This window comes from Falco naumanni, chromosome 1 (assembly GCF_017639655.2).
Source record: "Falco naumanni isolate bFalNau1 chromosome 1, bFalNau1.pat, whole genome shotgun sequence".
NCBI lineage: Eukaryota > Metazoa > Chordata > Aves > Falconiformes > Falconidae > Falco > Falco naumanni.
The window spans coordinates 51,469,205-51,494,162 of NC_054054.1; the positions used below are offsets into that span (position 1 = coordinate 51,469,205).

General features: G+C 49.8%; 1 protein-coding gene across 2 annotated transcripts in view; it reads left to right on the plus strand.

The window, feature by feature from the left end:
- Positions 1-1,219: 1,219 nt before the first annotated feature.
- CRMP1 (collapsin response mediator protein 1) overlaps positions 1,220-24,958 on the plus strand; it is a 52,387-nt gene continuing 28,648 nt past the window's right edge. The window contains exons 1-3 of one of the 2 annotated variants that reach the window (XM_040593863.1): positions 1,220-2,579; positions 19,261-19,349; positions 24,579-24,763. In XM_040593863.1, coding sequence (XP_040449797.1) covers positions 2,208-2,579; positions 19,261-19,349; positions 24,579-24,763 — 646 coding nt within the window. In that variant the 5' untranslated portion in view covers positions 1,220-2,207. Of the gene's footprint in view, positions 2,580-5,020; positions 5,390-19,260; positions 19,350-24,578; positions 24,764-24,958 lie in introns of those variants that run through there. The other variant, XM_040593870.1, reaches the window with a different exon arrangement.

The following is a 24,958-nucleotide window of genomic DNA, read 5'->3' on the forward strand; positions in this document are numbered from 1 at the left end:
TGATACTGTGACTACTAAAATCAGTGTGTTGGCAACCAATGATCAGTGAAATTTTGACCAATTTCCTAACTCCCCTCCTATGAACAACACATAGGGTGTTGAATGCACACACAGCATTCATGACAGCGGGTACTGCTACATTATAACAGATGCAGAAAAGACAGATGTTTTCCCTTGATGTGTTTTGGCAATGCACAGGTAGGCTACATCACTGCTTTTTCACATGGTTTTGGTCCATGGGTAGTTGTTAACAAGGAAGACGGTTATCTGGACTTGCTTCTGATGAGGTCCCAGGGACCTGTCTTTAACCTCCCGTTTTTCCTGACTAATTTCTAACTCGTGATTTTTCTTGTGCTGGGACCACCAGGCGTGCCTGTGGGCCAGGGCAACAGTGCTGTGTTGCTGGGCTTGTGTTCAAATGGCATAACCATGAGCAGGCAACAGACCTCGTGACTGATCCACTGCTTCAAGTTTGCTTAGCTGTTTAATCAATCTCAGACCGGCTTGTTCCAACATGTTATTTCGGAGCAATAGAAAATGTCCCTTATGCAACTGCTGGTGTATTCACAGCATTCAGAATTGTCTGGGACTGGCCGCATGTGCGGGAGAGGAGCGTCCAGCCGAGGTGTTTGGGATGCAGATGGTCTCCTCGGGTGTTGCAAGACGGGTAGTGGGGTCAGGACGGACCTTCTGAAGCGGGCTGTGTCCAGAGTTGAGGGTAACACATTCTCCACCCCTCCCGCTTTGAAGAAATCCTCCTCGGGTTTGGGAAGTGGCACCCCTCACAGCGCCGCGGAGCCCCACGTCCCTGCCTTGCCCCTCCGCCAGAGCCGCAGCCCGGCCCGGGCGGGCGGCCCGGGGTGCTGAAGGGACAGCTCCGCGGGGCGCGCCGCGCTCCCGCCGCTCCGCGGGGGGCTCCGCGGGGGCGCGCCGGCCTCGCTGGCTTCCGCGGGGCTCGGCGGGGCGGCGGGCCGGGCGCTCCGGGCTCGGCGGGCCGCGCAACAAGAGCCGCGGAGCCGCCGTTCCCCGGCGCCCCGTCCCGGCGGCGGAGCCGGCAGCGCAGGCAGCGCTCGCCGCGATCACTTCCGTGTCAGGGCCGGCCGCCGCCGTGCCCGGCTGCCTGCGCCATCGGCCGCCGTCGCAGCGCCGCCGCGGCGGGCGGGGGGCGGTGGCCGGGGGCGGCGGGGCGGAGCGGGGCCGCCGCCAACCCTCCCCCGGGCACCAGCTGCTGCGGCAGGGAGAGGGCAGCGCCAGCCCCTCGGCCCCGGGGGCCTGGGGCTGGTTGCGCCTCCTGCCCCGATCCCGCTCACCCTTCCTCCTCCTCTCATCATCGGTTCCCCTGCGGGCGCCGGCCGACCCCGAGCGGCGGGGGGCAGCGCGGAGGGGGCCTGCCCCCGCACCGCACCGCGGGTTGCCGCGGCCGCGCCCCCCCGCCCGCCCGCTCTGCCCGGGCACCGCCGCAGCGTCCTCCTGCGGAGGGAGGCGTGGGGAGTGTGAGTGCGCAAAGTGGGAGAAACTCCCTCTGGCTCCCTGAGGGGGCTGGGGAGATTTGGGGCTTTTTTTCTTTTTTTTCTTCTCTTTTTTCCTTCCCACCCCACCCCCACCCCGACGCCACGTAGCAGCAGGTGCCGGCCGCCCGCCCGCCGGGAAGGACCCTGCTTGCTCCGGCTGTGTGTGCATGTAGAGGGCTCCCTCCTCCCCCTGCCGCCCGCCCCCCGGATCATTCTTTATACCGGGGGAGCGTGTGCACTGCGGTCCTTGCTCTGGGAATTGCTGCTGCTCTTCCTATTCGTCAAGGGCTTTCCAATCACCTGCCTCTGCCACCCTCTCCTCTCCGCTCTTTGTACTTTATTTTCACGTGCTCTTTACTAACACGGCTATTTTTAAATCCCGCTTGGATTTATTTCTTCCTCTCTTTCTCTCTTATTTTTCTTTTCTTTTTTTCCCCCTCTCTCTCTTTTTGGTTTTTTTGGGGGGGTTGTTTTTTTGGTTTTTTTTTTTTCCGGGGGGTGGGTGGGGGGAGGGAGGTTAACGTTTGCATCTCCCTCCGGGAAAGATCCCACCAGCCAACCCAGCTCCGCCACTGCTGCATCCATCCATTCATTTTTATGGTCACTAGCAGCCTATCCCGGTAGTAGAAGGTGCAGAGAAGTGGGAGGCAGAGAGAGGGAGAGAGAGAGAGGGAGGGAGAGATCCGGACAGCGAGAATGGCCGAGAGAAAGAGGAACTGGAATAAAGAAGATGACCTGCCTGTGTATCTAGCTAGGCCGGGTACGACTGCCCAGACACCGCGGCAGAAATACGGGGGGATGTTCGCCTCCGTGGAGGGGGCCTACGAGAACAAAACCATCGACTTCGACGCCTACAGCGTGGGGAAAAAGGGGTCCCGGACCCCGCGGAGCGGCAGCCGGCACGACATGCTGGACGGCGGGGACAACTACAGCGAGACCGCCAGCGACATTAGCGAGGTCTCCGGCTCCGTCATCAGCTCCCCGGGAGACCGGGAGGACAAGACCCCGGGCGTGGAGATCAGATACCCCGTGGGGAAAGAGCTGCTGCAGGGCCAGGACAATGGGCAGGTGAGCGGGGCCCCGGGCCGGGGGGCGGGAGCCGCCGCCCCCGCTCGTCGGGCGAGCCGAGCCGTGCCGAGCCGTGCCGTGCTGTGCCGTGCCGTGCCGTGCCGAGCCGTGCCGCAGAGCCCCGCTCGCCGGCGCAGGGGGAAGGTGGCCGCCTTCGCGGGGGAGTTTCGGCACGGAAGGTCGGGAGGTCGGGGAGGCACGGACCCCTTCTCCCCGGCACGGTGATGCTATCGGAAGAGCCCGGCTGGCCCCTAAACTTGCCTGACCTTAGCGGGGGCGGCAGGGGGGGCGATCCCAGAAATCGTCTTCCTTTGTAAGTGATGGCGATGAGTTTTCTCCGTCTCCCTTCCTGCCGCTAAAACGCTGCCCGTGCCGGGTGGGCTGGAGGGCAGCCGGCCCCCTCGGCGCCTCCCCGCCGCCCCCTGGAACAAAGCAGCCCCCGCTGCGCTCCTGGGCTCGCCGGGAGAACTCGGCGGAGCTTGTCCCAGGCCCACAGCCCGGCTATGCCCCGGCTGCCCCCCGCTCCCCCTGCGTCTTCATTGTCTGCCCGGCGAGGAGCGCGGAGGGCGGCGGGACCGGCCGAACCTGTGCCCGCGGGGTCCCCACCCCGGGGGCGGCAGCCTGGGCTCACGCCACCGACTTCAGGAAAAAGTGCGGCCGGTGGGGCTGCCTGGCCCCTGCCAGCTGTGGCTCTCCATCACACCCTGCTCTATGACACGCAGGCTGGGGGCAGACCCGGGCTCTCCTGGGAATCGGGGCTGTCATTGATTTCCCTTTAGAATAAAACGCGGCCTTGCAGTCATGTCCCTGCGGGGATGCACCCTTTCCCTTAGTGCCCTGCCTGGAGGCTGTATGGCCTGTCCATGCACTGCTCGTTCCACAGGCTACATATAGTTTCCAATCTTTTCTCCCCCTCTTCAGTTTGACATGACTGGGGCACTGGTCCTCTCTGGGCTGGGGGCTGGGTGCAGGTGGCCTCCCATGCAGCCCAGTGGGTGCCTGCTGCAGTGGGATGCTGGTGGGAGCAGGCAGGGCTTGGTGGGACGCTGTGCCTTCAATGGTGCTGCTTCACTGCAACGACCTCAGCGTTGCCTTCAGAGGCTGCCAGCTGCAGTGCAGTCTTCCCTTTCCCAGCTCACCTGAATCCCTGTGCCTTTTCCATCAGGATCTTGGAGTGGTGGGAAAGCACGGCACACTCCGAATGTCCCTCATCTTCTGGGACAACCCTGACGCTTCCTGCCCATCTTCCCTTCTTCCTAGTTCAGCCTGGGACTCGGGGCAGTGAGCACATAGCATGCCACCTCTCCGGATCTCACAGTGCTTCCACAGCTGTCCGGCTTTGGGTTGGACTGGGCAGCGAGGAGGAGGTTGTGGATAAATAGGCTAGATTTTGTCACTGGGTTAGGAAGGTGCACCGCAAGCTGCAGTTACATGCCTGACCCCTGCACAGCACCAACCAGAGCTTTTTCCATGCTCCGAATGGTGATTTTGGGGTGAGATGTGTCAGGGATGTGGCTTGGGTGGGAAATGCCTTGTATCGATGTGGGTGTGCTAAGAGCCCCTGGCTCCTTGTTGCAGGGATTAACTTGGGCAGGCGCAGCTTTGCAATGGCTTTTGCCTTGCCCTTCCTACAATTTTCGTGGGGCCTTTATCAAGCACTATGGGTGGAGGGAGGCACTCTGTGACTCAGAAAAGATGGAAGGGTTTCAACTAGCCACTTTTCCTCTCCAGCAGCTTCTGGCACAGCACCCACCTGGCCTGGTCTGGCCTGGCCAGGCTGTGCTGGGCTGTGCCATCACCCATGGCCTCCCTGGGCACAGGGCTGAGCAGGAAGTGGCATTGGGACAGTGACAGGGAGGGCAGAGCAAACAGTGATGTTAGGGTCAGAGCCATTGGTGGGACAGTGCAGGCAGTGCCATCAGGGACAGTGCCATCAGGGACAGAGCAGGGCAGTGCCATCAGGGACAATGCCACCTGGGGACAGAGCAGGCAGTGGCATGGGGACAGCAGGGCAGTGCCATCAGGGACAGTGCCACCTGGGGACAGAGCAGGCAGCGGCATGGGGACAGAGCAGGGCAGTGCCATCGGGGTCAGAGCCATGGGGACAGTGCCATCTGGGGACTGAGCAGGCAGTGGCATGGGGACAGAGCAGGGCAGTGCCATCAGGGGCAGTGCCACGGGGATGGAGCAGGCAGTGCCGCTGCCATGTGCCGCGCAGTAGGACCCACAGCCGAGGGTCACCCCCCCACGGGCCCAGCCCCGCGGGAGCCCACGCGTGGGACCCGCCGGTGCCCTCCGCCTGCGAGCGGGGCGCTGGCGGAGCCGGGGGGGCGGTGTCTCCCAGCGCCGGTGCGGGAGGGAGGGAGGCTCCGGCTGGATTGATGGGCTGGGAAGGGGGGCCGAGGCGGTAGGGGTGGGGGACAGGAGGGAAGGAAACGCTTCCTGGGTTGAGCTGAGCGAATCCTGCTCCGACCTGCAGCCGAGAGGGCGCTGCTGCCGCCGGGAGAGGCAGCGCTCGGCGACCCCCCCGGGAGCCGCGTCCCTGTTTTATTGCAGCCGGGAAAAAAGGTGCCGGGTTTGCCTGGCTCCCCTTCCTCTGGGCGAGGAAACTTTGCCTCCATTACACAGCTCTGCCGGTTCGCCCCCGCCTCGCCCCATCAGCCGACCGGGCTCTGAATTGTTATTGCCCTTATTACCACCGGTATTTTTCCGCCGGGCTCGGCTCGCTCCTCGGGGTGTGTTGCGTGCGCCTGGCGCTAGCGACAGCCGACATGTCTTACCAGGGCAAGAAGAGCATCCCCCACATAACGGTAAGCGGTTCTCGGCAGGCAGCGAGCCGCTGCCCTCGCTCCTTTGTTAGCGGGGCGGGGAAGGGCGAGGCGGGCGCGCAGCGGCCCCGCAGAACCCCGCGGATGGCGGCAAGGAGCCTGCCGGGCTGCGGGGCCGCGGCTCCCCGGGGCTGGGTGGGCGCGGGCGCCGGTGCCCTCCCCTCCTCCTGCTGGAGCTGCGGGCCGGCAGTGGTTTTATTTCGCGTTTTTATTTTATTTGGCATTTTTTATTCCATTTTTTATGTTACTGTATTTTTTCCTCGCCCCGCAGCACAGCCGGGGCTCGGCGCAGTGTGCCCTCCCGCCAGCCCGGGGCCGGCGGCGGTGGGTCGGGGCCGGGAAGGGAGGGCGGGCCGGCGGGGGCTCGCCCCGGGGCCGGGGGCCGGGGTGGCGGTGCCGCCCTCCCGAGGCGCGGGGCCCTGGGAGGCTCGGCCGGCGGGCGAGGCAGAACAAAAGAGGGAGGGGACGAGCCGCAGCACAACGTGCCCCCGCCGCCGCCGCCCCCCGGCAGCGGGCAGGGGCAGCGCAGCCCACCGGCGGGGGCCGGGGCGGTGGGCCGGGGTGCGCTGGGGGTGCGGGGAGATGGGCGGGGGGTGGTGGGGTGGGGAAGCGGGCGGGGGGAAAGCGTGGAGAATCAAGGAGCGCCATGATGCCAGCACCGACACCTCTGCGCGCTATTAATACATCAGACATGGAGGGGATCAGAAGTCAAAGAGTTAATCGTAACCGCTCCTTCCCCGCCTGTGCCCGTCTAGATGCTTTTATCCCCGAGCAGGGCTACAATAGAGCGCGCTTTCCGCGCCAGAGGGAAAGGTCCTTCGATTCACAGCGCTGCTGCCCCTAATACAGCGGGGCGTCAGGGGCTGGGATAAAGGGCAGGCAGAGCCGCCGGGGAGGGGGCTTCCAGGGGAAATCTCCGGCGTTTGGGCCCGCAGAGGTTTTCCTCAGCACCGCTGTTGGTGGCCAGGCAGGTGCTTGTTCTCCCTTTGGGGGGCTGGAGCAGCGGGTGGCGGGGTCACTGCTGCTGTGGCAGCCGGGGCCGGGGCCGGTGCTGCCGGCGCGGCGCGGGCAGGTTTCCGAGCTGCATGGTGGGTGTGGCAGCCGCCGGGGGAAACCGGGTGGTGAACGGCGTTATTTGAGCCGGTGTTAAACTCGTGAGCACCTCGAGGTTTTCTTGCTATTAAAAAAAAATAATCCATTAGCCAAAATATTTAGTCAGGAGGAGAACAGCCTCCTTCTAAAAGCACAATTTTATGATGCTGAAGTGCTGCATTTATGGTTTTCTGCTATCAACAGGCAGCAGAGCCTGGTGGCTGAGGCTGAGCGTGGGTATTGCAGGGGCTCTGTGGGTGATGGCTCTTGCCTTGGTCCTCAGTGTGCCCTGTGCCTCGCCGTGGCTCAGGGTACCTCGGGATGGGGTGCCCTGGCCGCCCCTGGGGTGGGTGTAAGGTGCTTGGTGTGTGGCTCCACCTTGGTTTGCAGCTGGAGGGTGTAACAGGTTCCCACCCATGGCCAGTTGTTTGCTCTCCCATTTGGAGTAAAAGAAGAAACTGGAAGAATTACGAGTGTTTTGCCCTGGAATCAACAGTTCATTTTCATTTCTTCACTTCTCACAAATTTCCTTCTCTCCTGGTGATAGGATTGGTGGGAAAAAGAGAGCCCAAACCGCAGTGTGTTCTCTTTGAAATGGGACGTGTTGTAGCTTCAACAAATGAATATTCATTAATGCTAGTGTTGAGTTTTGTGACCAAATCAAAGGCATAAATTAACATTTGTGAAGTTGGCAGGCATCAGGTCTGGGCTGCCTTTTTTTTTTTATTTTAAAGATTTATGCTTCTGGCCCTTCTCTTCCAGTAAAAGCAAATCGAGCACTCTGTGTTACACCTTGTACACACTGCCTGTCCCACAAGAGCCCACTGGATCTGTCCGGCTGTGTGCCTTCTGAAGCCCCATTCCAGTATGGCCAATTAGATGTTTCATCCTGCCATTAAGGAAATACGCTGGAGCTTCAAGCCTTCTGGGCTCTGAGGAAATGTGATGGCTCTGTAAAGTTATGCAACAACAGTGATGTTGAAATCATACAAAAGTGTCATTTGTTACTGTGCTTAACACACCCCCTCCCTCCACACAAACACACACTTTTTGGAGCTATACCAGCTTCTGGATTCATTGGAATAGTGAGAAACTCATTTTTGACAGTGTCTCATGTGCCGATACATTGCTGTGGATTTTCCTGTTCGCAGCCCGTGTTCCTTGCGCAGGGCCAGGGGCTGTCATGCGCACACAAGAACAGCACCCAATGCTGCCATGGGCACTACCTGCAGTCAGTACCTGGCCGAAACTTCCTCCTGGGGTCAAGGTCTGCAGCATCAGGAGCTTTGTGAGGGAAGAGGCAGAGGCGGGTTTCAGCTCTGAGCAGTGTGGGAGCAGATACCACTCTTGGGAAGACAACCCTGTGGTGTCCTTTTCAGGGTTACTCCCCTTGGTGCATGAGGGCATAACTGCCTCCTTGTGCTTTGTCTGACTGTGCCTTGCCTCCTTACTCCTTCAGACAATTAGTGCCTGACTGATACCCCTCCTTCACCCCTCTCCCCCAAAGCAGCTTTATTCCTGTCTTCCTATCTCACCTTTTTCCTGGAAGTATCTAGGACAGTAGAGACACAGTGTTGCAGGCAGGCCCCTTTGGCACCAAGCATCTCCCTGCTCTCATTTACCAAGTTTGCACCTTTTTTTCTTTCTTTTTTTCCATTTAATTTCACCTGCGTTTTTTTTTTTTTCACTTCAGCCCCTGAAAATTCATGCTTCTTACAGTTTATCCTGGTTTTGACTCTGCTGCCCTTTATGCATCCCATGCGGCATCCAGGCTTGCTGTTCTTAGCTGAGCACCAGTGCTGCTCCAGTGTAAGGTGCCATTCAATTGTGAGTTGGATTGGTGAAACTGGGCCCCTTTGGCTGCAACTACTGTGGGAAGAACCTCTGTATTTGAACCACCAGACCACTCTCTGGGTGATGTAAAATAGAGATGCACTGAACCAGTAAGTGTAAGCACTGCAGTACCGTCCCCTCCACTGTGTTGAAGTGTTTGTGGGGGGTGTCTCACTTTCCTGGTTCAGGAGTATTAGCTGGGGAGGGAGCAGGGTGTGCATTAGGTCAGGGTGGCCAGGAGTGCATCTGCAAGAGCACGTTTCTTGGCCTGTGTAGTACAGTTAGCCACCACATCCATTGCTGAAGTTTTTCTGCATGGGGTGGCAATCTTTTGTGCTTTGGTTGTGCAGGCATGCTCTCGTGCAGACCAGATTTTACAGGATACATCTCCCCGCCCATGGCTTTTAACAGCCCTATTGTATTCCTCTCGTGCAGCATATTACAGGGAATTAAGGGAGATGATGACACTGAAATATCTGTTGCAAATTATTTTGGCTTCTGTCTTTTGGTAGTGCTTGGCACTTTTCAAGCAAGGCCTGAGCCTAGGTGAACTCAGAACTACAGTGTATGTAGAGCACAATTTAAAAAAGGCATGTCTCTTACAGGACTTGTTCCAGTAGCAATTCAGCCATTAAATCATAATCAGCATGAGCTCAGTGAAGAGGAGGTGTGAAGACAACTCTGCTGAGCAAAGGGAGAATAGCTAGTCACCGAAGCAAATGCAGGGAGGTACATGGGAGAGGCAAATGGTGCCTGAATCTCTTAAAAAAGGGAATAGTATTCCTGGGAATGGTCCAAGGGTTGGCATATGAATGGGGGAAGGAGCTGCTGGTCCTGAGCTGGCAGACTGCAAGGCATGGGGAGACGGAGAGCTCAGAAATGTAGTGTTACAGAGGGAGGATCTCACGATTGTGCATAGCAAGCAAAGAGAAGAGCTGCTGCAAGGTGAGAAAAGAAGCAGATGCAGAAAAATGGAGAGAGGCTGGGGAAATTCAGAGGAGTGGGCACAGAGAGTAATTTTAGTGGTAGCCTTTTGAATTGATTGATGTGAAGAGAACTGAGAAGTAAGTAGACTTCAGCTGAAGACATCAGAATACTTTGAGAGAGAAAATGCATTTGTCTGGACTTCTGTGTGGGACAGCGGTCTCAAGCTCACTATTGAGGGTTGAGACCCAAACTTTCTGTTTGGCCTGAGCAAAGTGCTGGGGTAACATGAAGTGCTCTGGTGTAGACAACAGCAGTGTGAGAGCTGCCAGCTAACTCGCTTTGGACACCGGGGAGACATGCCCTACAGATGCAAGGTGTGGTGAGTACATGGAATGGGGAACCACAATCCTCACCTAGATTTGGATCTGTTCTGTATCTCCCCTGGCCATGCTAACCCCCCCACCCCCCCCCCCCCCCCCCCCTTTGTTTAACAGTGTGGAGCTACACACAGATTGGCATGTGACTTGCCAAAAGTGTTTGAAAAGCCTGCTGAGTGCTGGGCATGGGAACAGTGTCTCACATTATTATTCTGCTGTTGGCACAAGATTCGGACTGATCTGGACAGCACTTTTTGTCCTGCTTTAAAACACCAGGGTCTGCGACTTCTGGATCTCTTCTTACTCTTGAGTATTTGCTTAATATTCAAAGTTACATTTCCCCATCTGTAGCTGTAATAGACTTGACCCCTCTCAGTTTGCTTGTCTGTCCATGAACATTTGTGAATTCACGTTGCATAGTGGGCTGGACTTGAACTTGGCAGCTCTGGAGGTGCTTTAGTTGCTTCAGTGTAAGTTGTTGGGCTTCCAACCACCGTTTCTATGGTTCTGTGGTAAGTCTTTTCCTTTCCTTTTTCTACAGGAAAAAAAGTGGCTGCATCATTCAAGCCACTTCCATCTGGTGTCTTAAATTACATTCGGAGTAGGTCCTTCTGGGGACATTTCTATGGGAACCGAAACCTTTGGCAGAGGGACAGAAAGAAGGGTTTGGGGCAGTGATTCCTTTCACTGCCACAGCAAGTTTGTCAGTCAGTGTCCTCAACAGGACGTTGGGGTTTTCAGTACCATAGCTGGTGCCACCACAGGGAGCTGAGCTGCGTTTTGCTCAAAGACGGGCAGGTTTGGAAAGAGGACAGTGGCTGGCTGGGAAGGCAGCTGATGTAGTGACGTGATTGAATCCCCTTCTTACAAGTGCTGAGAGTGACCGCTGCCAATGAACCACTCTCCTGACAGGAGGTCAAGGTCTGTTTTCTGCTTTGTTGCCATTTCTTTCATAAACATATTTCTATATGTGATAAAAGGGAGAAGCTTCATTTTCCTTTGCAGGAGTCAGGAGAGCCCACTCGCTTGTGAAGCACTCGGGCACTGAGAGAGTTAGTTGGGATAAATTTCCTTCCTGAGAGAGATGGAAGAGAGATGAGCATCAGTTTATAATCTTGCTACGTATAAAGATGGTGGCCATGTCCCCTGGGACAGAGATACCTTGGGATTATTTTTGTTTGTCACTTGATGCACTTGTCTCAAGACAAAATTTTTGATCTGTAGTGCATGTCCTGATGAGGTTTAAGGCCTCAACTCTTGCTTATGTTCCTACTGAATAATAAATGTCCCCACTGGCTTCGTGAAGTCTACACTCAGTGTGAAGTCTCCTGAGTGTGATAGTGAGGACCCCAGTCAAGCTGGTCACCCTTGCCCACCGTGCCGTGGCTGGCTAAAGGAGTAGGCAGTGCTCAGAGCTGAGACCGTGGAAGGGTTGTTCATGAACCAGTGCTGGTACCATGTGAGATGAGGCAGCAAGCATCACAGCTTGCTATGACTTGCAGGAAAAGCAGGTATGTGAGGCAACACGAGAGCAAAATGTGTCTAAGTGCAAACAATATGCATCTGTACCCATTGCATTTAGTCGATCATGAATTACTATTGCTAACATTGTATTAAAGGGCATTTTCTACTACTGTTTCCCTTGCATCCACCTCCTCTGTCAGAGGAAGGATTCCTTATGGTGTCAGCCAGATTTTGACCATGACTGGTTCTGAAGCTGATGCGTCCCAGTAACCTGATGCAGGTTTCTGACTAGATCTTAGATAAAACACATTCAGTTCAGTGGCACACAGCAGCCAGCCATGCTGTAAATTGCTGTTATTTTCTCCCAGGTTTTACCTTTCCTATGAATGGCTTGCTGAGATTTTGTGATCAGCTCTAGCAGATGTAACCCATGTGTAACCCAAGAGATTGCTACAATACAGTAGGTTCAGCCTTCCAGCCCATACTCAGGTGAAACCCCTGATGATGCCAATGAGTATTGTCATCAGTAAGATGTTTGTTGTACTTCCCTTCTAAAAGCAAAGCAAAGATGACATTTACAGTGAAGCAGTCCCCATGGAGTTAGGAGCTGTAGGAGTAGGCCTTTTAAACTGTGTGATTAAGGAACGAAATTACTAGCTGAATAGAAAGTCAGGTCTCCAAAGAGGAAACAAAAGAACATCAGATCTTTTAAATGAGTAAAGATGAATGAATACATTGGCTACAGACCAAGATACAGCATTACTACAATCAACATAATCCTTCCTAAATGAATTGCCATATACTGCAGTGCATTTGTTAAGAAAAGAACCTTGAAAGCAGGATTCTGCATTGGTGGCCTGTTGGAAATGATGTATCAAGTATGGAGTGTTTTACAGGCAGTACCCTGAGTTGATTCAGGGATCACCCTAGCTAAAAATTACTTCCTGTGGAGGGTAACCTAGACATGAAATTCAAAAGGAAGGATAGTGCTGATTAAAAGCAGATATTCTATAAGCAGGCAGTGCTTCATGAAATCCCATTTGCAGCTCTTTGATCCTTACAAAAGGATTTTAAGCAAGTATTCCTCTTGGGAAAGATGTCTTTCTTCTTTTGCCATTAAGTTTAAAATTGCTAAAAGCAAGATAATTTAACTATTGTATCACAACTGGGTCTGAATCTGACCAGCTCTCATAACAGACAACCAAATATATCCACACACAAAAAAAATCCATTATCTTATATATTATGGACAATAACTCTGCAAGAAGGGATGCACAGAAGCACAGAGGAGCTGTGAGCATCTCCCTCCATTGTTTGCCAGTGGGACTTTTGCCTTTGAGAAACTGCTGTCTTGTAAATAGTCCTGTTGTGGAGATTTGGGTAGTCGAGGAGAACACAAACAGCCTGTGTCTTTTAAACCTTCCCTCTAAACTGGGGATGCAGTGTCTTTTCTAACTCTCAGTGGCCTTTTTAAAGCCTTGGCAGCAAAAGGTTCTGCCTCTCAGATGCTAAAAACGTAAAGGTGAATGTCTTGGCTGTGGGTGTGATAATATAGCCTAATGTCTTCTTATGTCTATTGTGTTTAATCTGATGTCTTTTAAACCACAGACATTCATAGACAGAGAACTGGAAGTACAGGTGGATTTGGAATTGAAACTGTTTTCAAATGGCTATTTAGCGTAAAATCCTTAGTCATCTTCAGGGCCATTGACTAATCTGGATTTTAGAGAATACAGCCATTGTTCTGGAGATGTAAAGACAATGGTATAGTCTAATAAATCCTTAGAATTACGCCAAGGATGAAATCAGTGCTAAGTGTTTCCTGGTCCTTTAGCCCTGGCAAGTCTGGGGCTAAGAGTGTTGCAAAGTTTTTCAGTTGGCAATGGCTGCAATGCAGCAATCGTCAAAGTCCAAATCCAAGAATGAAGGAGCACTGAGACCCATATGCTGGGTATGTTATATGAAGTTAGATGTAGATAAATTGTAAAGCAAACTGTAAATAGTTTTAATAAGATATGATTTACTTGATTCAGAGATGAAGATGTAATAGGTAGACATTCCATTTGTGGAAGCAAGAATGTAATAGCATATATTGAGATTGCAGTCTGGACAGATGCTATTTGATGAAAACATTGCTCTTGAAATCTGTTTGAATCCTTTTGTATGGCTAGAATACATAATGGCAGATTCGTTCTTTCTATTCCCCCCCTCCCCAAACTCCATCTTGTATGATAGAGGTGTGGTTTTCTCTGCAAAGTGCCTGCTGCAGGTGCAGTACTACCGCAGGTATCGATACTATAGAGAAGTGTGTGGTTTACTATAACGTGTGCTGCATTATATTTTGACAGGTTGCACAAATTTGAAATAATATTTATTAAATCTTATGTCAGGAGGTGGCAGTTTTATTTCTTCTGTTACTATGGTTTTTAGTAGTTCCAGAAGCAAGTTGAGAGCTGCACATGTAAAAAAGGTATTGAATTTTGTGGTGTGTAATATTTTTAGATACCTCGAGCTCTGGATGGAGTAGGCGAATGAAAAAAGGCTAATTTTAAATTTCTTTGCAACTGTTCCTGCTCTAACATTTGAATCTAACACAAGGATCATATTTTCAAATGACCCAGAGCAGAGTGGTTTACTGACCGAGGGAACTGGGCTTCACTTGTGGTCGTGCAGAGCCCACTGCAGAGCTGGGGACCGTGGCGGTCTTCAGGCTTGTGGTCCGGCAGGTTGATGCAGATGCTGTTTGCTGGCCTTTTACCACTGGGAGCGTATGAAAATATGGACATGCTTCACAAAACCTAAGCCAAGCTGATTTAAAAAAAACAGCAAAACAGACAATTTGTACAAATTGTGCCAGCCTCCAGCTTACAGATGTTTCATGTTGCTCATACTGTAATGCAAACAATAGTTGTGAGGGAGTGAAAGCCACCGCCTCGTGTCTGAGCAGCCAGCCCCTCCTCCTGCAGCAAACCGTGCTGAGTTTGTGGCATCTCCTTCTGCTGCCATGAAAATTGCTGTCATGTCACAGATTAAGCTATGTGGCTTTGCTGCCAGCTGAAGCAGGAGAAGCTAGATCGTGATGAGCAAAAAAATCACCAGGAAAGCAGTATGTAGGGTTTGAAGGTGAAGAGCTGTGGATAATAGGAGTGGCTGTGTCATAGTCAGCAGTGAGCTGAGCCGGGAGGTGCTAGAGTGCTTGTAAAATGGAGCTGCAGGGAGACAGCAGATAAGCATCGTGCTGTGCTGATGCTGTGTCATAGCCAGGCACAAAACCCGGAAACAAACAGCGACGCATTGATGTGGTCGCATCACTGCAGCAGTGATGGGTGGAGGAGAAACACCTTGGCTCCCACACCCTGCAGTGAAAGCTGAGAAAGGACAGGGGTTTACTGTGGTGCTTTCTGAACCTCCTGTCTCCATGAGAACAGGTTTTTTGGGGCTTTTTTTCCCTTTGAATCTTGGCACCTAATTAATTGTTCAGTTCATACGTTCAATGTAATATCCCCTCTCTGTTTTGCCATGTTCCCGCTGCCTGTCCTTGGCAGGCTGGAGGGAGGAGGGGTCCCAGCAGCTTCCCTTGGCTTGCACTGGGAGGAGCTGGGCTGGCAGCTTCTTGTGCCAGGCAATGTGCTGAAAACGTGGTATGGAGCCCTTAGAGCTCGGCAGGCAGGGCACCAGTGACTGACACATCTGTTAGCTGAGTGGAAAGGTGGCAGCCACCCTATAAAGGCTTCCACTGTTGTCACCCCCTAAGCTGAGTAATGAGCGCGTTGTTCTTTGCACTGTGAGAGCACCCGAAGGTCACCGCGGTGGCTGCAGGTACGTCTGAGAGCTAGGCAAAGAAAGTGTCCCGCTTGGAGGGTGTTACAGCTGCGAGGGGCAAATATGGGCCAGCGCTGTGTGATTAATTAATGAGCTTCAGGTCACTCCTCCCACCCCCAGCCCTGCCTTCCCCAGGGTGCCACAGAGCATGCCTGTGGCGTGACCGGGAACATTGTCCAGGTAGAAGAGTACTTTGTTCCCTATTTTTTCTGGATGTTTGGCACTTGGTAAGAAAACTGCAAGCAGCCTGCCTGACATCAGGCTGGTAAATAATAAATGGCCCCTGACCATGCACAGCCAGGCTGTGTGCCCAAGGAGGCTAACCTACTTCATGGACCCTGCATGTGCCCAGATTTCTGTCCAAGATGTCACTGCGGCAAGTACCAGTGACCCAAAGCAGGGCAGGAGCCCCCAGACATCAGTGGCCATGGCAGCGGTGCAGGATGGCCGTGTCCCTTTGCCTTCAGACCAGGGCCGTGCCTGTCTCTAAAGCCCACGCTGAAGCTACGGCAGGGAGTGAATACTCATGCTGAGCAGGGACTTGCGTGGAAGTTTATGTCATGAAGAATACAGCAAATCGCTTGTTAATGTTAACCCACACCTCCCTTCTAGTCAGTTATGTTTGTGTTAATTTTTCCAGCATATTCATGGAAATGCATCAGTGCGGTTAGGTGCATGCAGGCATTTGGTACCCCTGCTTTGGCTAAGGACACACCACCCCTGGTCCAGAGCAGGGTGTATGAGGTAGCACCTGTTTGCTTGGGCACAGTGTGCTGCTGGGGTGTCCACACAGTGCTGAAACCCCACCTGGGTTCCTTCTGCCCATCAGTGCCAGCTGTGTAAGGGTGCCCTGCTTCACTTGTGCTCCTGGCTTGCAGTGATCGGAACGTGTCCTGCAGACCCACGGACAGCTCGAGCTGTGTGGAACAAGTTCCAACAAACCCCTTTTTCTTCTAAATTTGCTGATTTGCTGGAATGTGTCGGAGACGTTCCCACATCTATCAGGTCCTGATGAAGGCTGGGCAAGGCTCCACGGCACCCTCCCCGGTAGTTTGACAGGCTACCTGGGGAGCACCAAGACTTGTGGGGTTTTGGCAGCCTCATCTCCCTTGGCTTCCCATTCCTGGCTGGGGACAACCTTAGTCACCGGCCAGCTCAGCTGTGGGACCTGCTGCTTTTTGCAACAGTTTTGAAGCATTTGTATTCTTTTCTGAGCGAGAAGATGTCAGGAATGAAAATCTCCATAAAGTGCAGTTTTGTTTCTTCACCAGAATTTCTTAGACCCTGCAAAATTCTGAAGAAGGCAAGACTTTGTAACTAAACATTCAGTAATCTTTTATAAACTGTGAGGCTTAATTTAGTGGATGACTCACTTCATTGAGTGCTTTCTTGAAAATGCATTTGTATCCTTCTTAGTTTCAGATTATTCTAATACCTAGTTTTGCTGCTTTTATTTATATATATTTCTATATAAAAACATATAAAATCCTTATGTCTACAGTTATTTTTCTGGGGTTGTACTACTGCTTTATTTTAGTCTGTCATATTTTCCTGGCCTGTTACATTTGTTTCTATTTATTATGCATCTTCTGTTTTAAAAGAAAAAATGTCGAACATCTTGATGAGCATGCAGATTTTTTTGACTCATTAGCAGTGACAGATGCAGTGATCTGGTAACATTCCCTGCCTGTATCAATAAGCTCTTGCCTCTTGTAATTGGACAGTGTGAGTGTTCAGGAAGGCAATTGAATGAGCTTAAAAAGAGCTCACAAGATGGTGGTCTCCGCAGGTCAGCAGGCAGTGTAGTAAAGCATCATGGTGAGGAGATGCAACTGCCAGCACATGGCAAAATAGGTTGTTACCCTTCAGGCTGCTGATTCACAAGTCCTGCAATTACAAATGACAGTAGAGAGGCTTGGGAGGAAACAGGGAGCCTGCTCTGGCAAATTCCGGACGTGAGGACTTGCATTCATCTCCATCCTTTAACGAGAGGGTACCAACATCTGAGGCAGGTCCTGGAGACATATTTCATTGTAGTTCTGTGCCTTGGTCCCCCCGCCAAGGTCACCTCCCTGCTGCAGCATGTGAAGAAAAGCGGTAGACCTCCTGCATACATACTCTTTGGTCATGCATTGTGTTTAAAATATATTCCCCCCCCCCCCCCCCCCCTTCTTTCTCCACTTAAAATGTCTGTCCCTTTTTGCTTTTCTAGAATGATATAGACTGCTATAGAGGCTTTGAACCTGCAAAATTGTTCAAGTACAAGCTAAAAGTAAATATGCAACATGTAACTGAGAGGTTACATTGAGGAAAGGTTGTTTTAACACCCTTAGCTCTGCCTTAGCACTTTTTAACCAATACTTTTTTAGAAGGCCTGTATTGTTGTCCTGGTTTTAGAGATGAAGTAACATATCAACTTGTTTAATTGTTTTCTAAACTGGGAACTTGGGACATGCATGGTTTATACACGAGTCATCCCGTAATTAAAGCAGGAGTTGAGTCTGGAGTGAGGAGTGTACAACAAGGACAAAATGGAGATTCTGAGTTATTGTGTGGTAAGCCAAGGAAATAATTTACAATAAATGGCTTTTTTTATATATATGAATGGGAAACAAAGGCTCTGACTGCTTTAGAGCTTTCCAGCCTTCACAGGCACTTGGCAAAAGTCTTTCCAAAAGCAATACGTGCTTGTCGTGGTTTAACCCCAGACAGCAACTAAGCCTGATGCAGCCACTGCTCCCTCCCTCTCAGTGGGATGGAGGGAGAGAATTGGAAGAGTAGGAAAAAGCTTGTGGGTTTTATGACAGTTTAATAACTGAAATAATAATAACCATAGTAGTAATGAAAAGGAAAAGAACACAGAGACATAAACCCCAAGAAAGACAAGTGATGCACATTAAAACAACTGCTCACCACCAACCAACCGATGCCCAGCCAGTCCCCCAGCAGCAGCCCCCCCTGCCCCACCTCCCCCTGTTTTACTGCTGAGCATGGCATCCGATGGTATGGGATATCCCTTGGGTCAGGTGGGACCAGCTGTCCCCTGTGTGTCCCCCCAACTCTCTGTGCCCCCCAGCCCACTCGCTGGTGGGGTGGCGTGAGGAGCAGAAATGTCCCTGACTCTGTCAGCACTGCTCAGCAGTAACTGAAACACCTCTGTTCTATCAACGTTCTTTTCAGCACAAATCCAAACTAGCCCCATACTAGCTACTGTGAAGAAAATTAACTCTGTCTCAGCCAAAGCAGCATAGTACTGCAGTACAGACTTTCCCTGTCTCGGGGTAGCTGGTAGGATGCTGACGTTTCCAGTATGACTTCTTCAATGAGAGGGTTCAAGTAGTGGTCCTCAGGAATACGCAGTGGTAAAATTTGCTTTCTGTAAAATGCAACATTTGAAAACAGAGTATAACCATTTGAACAGAGAAAAATGAAATTATTGTTGTAAATGGTGCCCTGCAGACTTGATATTTGAACAGTTCTTCATAGTAAAAAAGATGTTTGTGTTCTGGCACTGTAGAAAATAACAGGAGGCAGTAGCTTTCTCTGCTGTCTGTATGATTTTTCAGGTAAACTGACCTTTGGAGGCTGCTCTCCTGCTTTGTTCATGGAGTGAGTAAGGTATGGCGTGGAGACTCTCAGTATAGAGTGGCTCCGGCTAATCAGCAGCCTTTGGCCTGTGGGAATCACAAATTAGAGAATTCCTTCTTCATGCCCACTAGAAACTAGATTTTCTGCTGTTGGTCTGTAACACAGTACAGGAGGTGCAAGCTGTGGACCATGTCCCATGGCCACCTTGGTAGAGCGGGCAGGTTGACCCAGCTGAACTGACATTGCTTGAAGGAGGTTCCCTGGGCAGGAATTTCCTCAGGGCTGAGCAGCTTCTCCTGACCTTGTCCCTTCACATTTCCAGCTCTGTTACTCTTCCAGGGGTGCTGAGAGTCGCAGGGGAGCTCAGCTTGGCCATTGCAATCTTGGGCAGTTTATTCTGGGTGTTTCTCTTCCCTTGTTGGCCTTTGTTCAGTAGGGTGGTGGTAAAAAGGGGATGGAGCGGGATTTCAAGTGTTGTCACATGCAGCAAGTTCTGCTTTGAGGAAAAAGGACTGTGATGACCATGAGGCCTCATGTTCAAAAGTCAGAAGTAAATGCTCAGTGGAACTGTGGTTTTCCTCTCCACTCTCTGTGTACCCTCCTGAATCTGTGGCATAAACCTTTATATATAGGGTAAGTGCTGTGATATTAATGGCTTTCTATATAATACAAGCCTGTTTGGTATCATCAATACATTACTATGTTTGTTTATTTCAACAAACCCACATTTCTTCCTTTTTTTCCCCCCAGAGTGACCGACTACTCATTAAAGGTGGAAGAATTATCAATGATGACCACTCCTTCTATGCAGACATATACCTTGAAGATGGACTTATAAAGTTGGTTTTTTGAAATATTGAACTTTTTTTGCATGCGTGTTAGTAGAGACTACTGTGATTTCTTGATGGTGCTGACCTGAAATCTTGCAGCCAGCATCTCAGTTACCTCTAGGTGGGGGGCTGTAGTAGAGGAGTGTTTAATTATAAAATTCTGCCATTTTAGCTTTGCTAAGATTAGATAAGTAGAAAATTTCTTTACTGTAAGTTCAAGCTATTTGCTTTTCAAACAGTTCAATCCTGGTTTCTCCCAAGATAGTCAAGGCAAGCAGGCTCTCTCAACATGAGAAGTAATCGTAGGGACAATGGATATTTTTTGAGTCCATTTATGACAGAAGGCTCATTTCAGCTTTTTTCCCCACACCTAATCAGGGCAAATACAGCCATGCCTGAAGGGTTGTATGGCACAGAAATTTACCCTGTGTTACACAGTGCAAACGGGGACCTACTCCTCAGTTGCCCTGTTGGTTAATGCTGAAACTAGCACATTGTGTTCCTACAGCACGGTTAATGCCTTGCTCGTATGTCCCTTTTCTTGCCTAGAAAAAGTACATGATCTTAAATCTTCACACAATTGGGAAGGAAATCCTACTGATTTATCAGCTTATAAAATAGAGGAACTGGTATTTCTTATGTGAAAAGCATGAAATATGTGTTACTGATAGCCTGGGAAACAGTAGCAGAGATGTCTGTGTAGTCTAATCTCTAGTTCTGCAAAGTTATGTACTGTGTACAAGCACTCCGATGTACACAAGGATCAAAGCCTTTTCTTGATTGCTAAACCTTTTCACTAGTGACCTAACAAGTTTGGTCTCCAGAGGCTACAATTTAATGCACAGAAATTTCATTATGGTTATCTGGTAAATAATTAATTACTTAGAATGTGCTACCATTCGGAGCTCCTTTTCTTAAGAATATATCATCAGATTAAAAGTCCAATTCTTTATATATCTGTGGCTACTTATATTACTGATTATTCAGGTTATTATAAAAAAAACCAAAACTGAACACTTTTACCCATGGACTGTGCAGTTTTCTTTTTTATGCTTTGCTCTGCCTGTCCAGTTGTAGTGTTATTTGCATTTGCAGAAGTGGCAAAAGGAGTGTGTTGTCCTAAGTGGAGAAGGCACAAAATTTTCAACGTGATCTTTTTTTTTAGTAGCAACAGTCAACCAAGTTGTGCTCTCTTTGATAGGTATTTTAGTTGAGTTTTTCCTGTTTGTTCAGGTGCGTATTTCCTAGTAACACTTACAAGCTTCAGAACCGATATAACAACTAAGTGCATTAGATGCTGAGAGTCTAAAACTGCTGTGAATTCTTGGCTTTGATTCCAGAAATATAATGACACTTGGTAGGCAGGTTAGTAATGCCAGGCTTTCAGCTGCCCTTGTTAAGTGCATAGACTCTCTCTGAAATGCCTGTGTGGATCCATTCCTCCAGAAGGTATCTCAGCTGAAGATAGCTAGGATTAGTAATAAATACACAGGCAAGATCTTAATTTTTAAAATGTCTTTATCTTTGCCCAAGGAGGCAAGTTTACTCTTCAACATCCCAAGTCATACCTGATTTCCTGGATTTAGATGACCTGGGATTTTTCCCTTTAAAATGCGCAAGAAGTCCTGCTCTGAAAAAGCAGCTAATTTGTGAGAGCAGCCTGATGTCAGATGGGCTTGGGTTCTAACTGTGTTTGGATGATAAATTCCACAGTGTAGGGAAGTGCTGTTGTTTTCAGGGATTGGTCTCTTGTAGTTTCTCCAGCTGGAACTGCCCATTTTATTTGAATATTTAACATCATTGTTAAATGTTGCTCAAGGTCCTTTGGAACAGGACCTTAAACCTCATACATGTTTCAGTTGATACCCTAACTCTCCAGCTGCAGATCCTGCTGATAATATAGAATTCTTTCCACAGAATGGAGCAGACACAAAACAATTCAGCCCAGAATAGGTAATAGTGTCCTGGTTTTGCTAGGATATAGAAGATCTGGGTTAATTTTCTTATTCTGCAGTGAAAACTGATTGGAAAATAGAGGGTTGGGTTTCTCTTGCAGACTAATGAGATGAATAGGGTCTTTTAATGTTATATCCCTGCAGAGAGGAATGTAGATATAACCTTGAATGTGTTTGAAGGTTAGCTATAGTTTGGAGGATGGTAGATGCATTTTCCTACCTATCAATGCTCAAACTGGCTCCCTGGGTACCAAGGGAACAGTGGTGCATGTGGATTTTTCCTAGCTGAAACTTAAGCCCTGCACACTCAGGTGACAGCTGAGAGGCAGTTCTCCAGTATCTAAATAGTAATTTAGACATTTAGTAATTTAAATTTCCCATGGCATGTAAATACTGTATTTTGCCTACATCTATCCTGTCTCTGTTACTCATATGAGGGAGTGAGCCCTGGTCTCTGTGCCAGGTGGCAGGTCATGGTCTGGTGCTTGCTGTCTTCTGCTCCGTCACGGCCAAGGGGAAGGGTTGGGTCCCTCTGGGCTGGAGGGGACTAGCAGGACAGGTGCAGGACGGGTGACTGGGGACAGGGTCTCCAGCGCTGGGCAGGCAACGAGCCAAGTTAGAGGGAGCTTCAGATGCCTAAAAGAGATCTGGGCTTAATGACAATGGAAAGAACTCCACAGAATTCTGGGGGAGGTCTTCAGCTTTCTCAGGTTAAGCTTACGAAGAGCTGGAGCCTGCTCTTTCCATTGTGCTTTAGTCTGCTCGCGTACGACAGAACTGACAAGCTTGTTCAACTGAAAGGTGGTAGACAGCATCACCTTTCTGTGAGCCTGAGCTTTCTAGTTGCTGATGCATCAGAAAACCAGCTCAGTCATTCATACAGCTAACTGCACTATTGTATTTTTTTCACCCACAAGTAACAGAGCCCCATTCTTATTAACATATGCTTCACATTACGAGTCAGTAATTCAGGAATCCTGTCACATTATCTTTTACTCTGTGTTCTAGTCAGTCAGAATAAAAATAACGGTGAATGCCAGTGAAAATCAGCCTTCTCCTAGCCTTAATCCTGGTGCCACGGCAAGAGATGAGACAGGCTCCTGACAGGTAATAGCGCAGCATCATCCACAAAGGCCATTTGGCCTGATGTCACTTCAGCACGAATGACTTCGACTGGTGCCAAATAAGCTGTTTCTCAGCCGTACGCTGAAAAAAATGAGCAGTGAGTCATCAAAACACTAGAGCACATACTTAGCACTTTCACTTCGTTAGGTTGTGTGTCTTCTTGAATAGGGAACTGGTGGATACTGATTGTGGAAGAAAATAAAGATGAATTGCTTTTATATTTTTTGTAGGTTTTCTTTAATGTTGTTTTCAGAAGGTGTGGTAGTCCTTGGAGTGCACTTGCACCTTAGACATATTTAAAGGAGATTTGGTCACAGCAATTTTTTTTTTCCCAGTTCAGTTTTTTAGCCACACAAATGCTGTACCACGGTTGAGGATTGTTCTGATTAGAATCTTGGGAGTGGATTCAACTAACGAAAATTACTGTATGTGGGACTACCTAACTATACAAGTGTTTAATCTGCTCATGGGTTGGATTGCCTTATGGTATGCATTTGTGAGAGTTTAACAGCAGAGAAGCTTCTTGCAGCTTGTTTGCACAATTGGATGTGCTGGGCTGCTGCTGGCTTTTGCATACTTACCAGTTCCGTTTGTCATGGCATCGTTAGCGCTCCGCACAGCTGTGAACAGGCTATGACATGCTCCCAGCGCTATATGTGTTGATGACTATTAGACGCCAGACATGGAGTTGTACGGCTTCAAGGCGTGATATTGTCAGCTCTCATGAGTAAGCCCTTTTGGATTTGTTCAGCTGAGCGGCTGAAACTCCAGCTTGGGATGCTGGCGGGGCGTTTGCTAACCTGATGGCTGTGCTTCCCTCCAGCCAAAACCCAGAGCACCCGGGGAGCCAAGCTGCTGGAGGTGACATTTTTGCATAGCATATGAAACAAATTCTTGACCTCTTGGGGCTATTTATTAACTCTGGCGGTTTGGCCAAATTCCAATGTGAATAATTATCCCTGTTTTTTTCACTGGTTTTAATTAACAGTTAAATTCATTTTTGGTTCTAGCTTATTGCAATTGGCTGTTAATCAGTTGCTGTGTTTTGCTCCGTAGGTGGGAGTTACATTTTAATATCGGAGAAACAGATTCAGCAGCTCAGAAATGTGGGGTATTTTTTTAGCTGTGGGTAAATGTTATTTTATCCCAGACAAAAGGAAATTAAAGACAAGGACTGTGTGTCTGTAATACGAGATAAACTAAGTAAACTTCAGACTACCTTGTAGTTACCTCTGAGCCCAAATATATTACGGTGTAACAGTGCAGTGACATGGCTTCCACACAGACTCATACCTTTTTCTGTTTGGCACCACGTGAAGTAGACAATAAAAATGTTCTGTGGCTTTCAAAGTTAAAAGTTAATTTACTCGTAGTTGTGTCCATGATCACTAGAAGTATTTTGATTGTAAGTATCTGGAGTTTGCTTGATATCAGCATGGGGGACAGGTTAATATTTTTAATAGTGAAAAAAACCCTACCCTGTTTTGAGGTACTAAATGGAAAAAGCAACTGTTAATTAACATTTTTGTGCATAGTTGTGCAGGATGTTTCACTAAGTTTTCAATTTTAAGAGGAGGATGAAGAATAGGTGACGTGGTAGATTAAAGGTCTCTTAAATATGTATTACTGTATCTTAGGATATTTAGATTTCTTTTTAAGGATAAATTTGGATTGCTTGGTTACAAAGTAGTTGTAACTGCTTTCTGATGTGCCTTGTGGTTCTGCCATGTATTTACAATTCCACCTTGTCATATTCGATCTATGTTTTTCTGTTCTCATGTAAGAACTTAATATACAAAACTGGACACACACACCACAAGAGAACGTTAGCTGTACATAGTTGTGATTTTTTAGAGATAGGAATCATATAAAGAAATAACCAGGTTTTGATGCTGGTGTATTACGGCTTCTTTATTGGCCACTAAAGCAACACCGAGCAAGCCGAGCGCATGGCCCAGCTAGGCAGGCTGGCGGAGGCTTTGTGCTGGCAGTGCCAGGCAGAGCGGCCAGAGCGGGTGTTTGAGCTTCACCTTTCCTTTGGGGTCCCAGTTTTTTCTGTATGGCCCCTAGGCTCCTCTCCCATACATGCCTCAGATAGCTTCTGTCCCCCGTGCTTCTTTGTTTAAGTAAAGTAATACTGGCTTTTCTTGCTGCCTAGGCAAATAGGAGAGAATCTGATTGTTCCTGGAGGAGTCAAGACCATAGAGGCTAACGGGCGCATGGTTATTCCTGGGGGAATAGACGTCAACACTTACCTACAAAAGCCCTACCAAGGAATGACTGCTGTTGATGACTTCTATCAAGGCACAAAAGCAGCGCTAGCAGGGGGCACCACCATGATCAGTGAGTACTAGCAATACTAACTCTTCCCACCCTGGGCTGAAGCTCGTTGTAGCACGGGTGGGGATAGCTACAGGAGGCTCTGTACTGATATTCTGAGATCTCCTGCAATGAATCTTCACATTTCTGGGCACTGTGTCGGAGACCAATTCATCATTGTCACCCAGAGCTGGCCTAAGAATGAACCTACCATCAGAA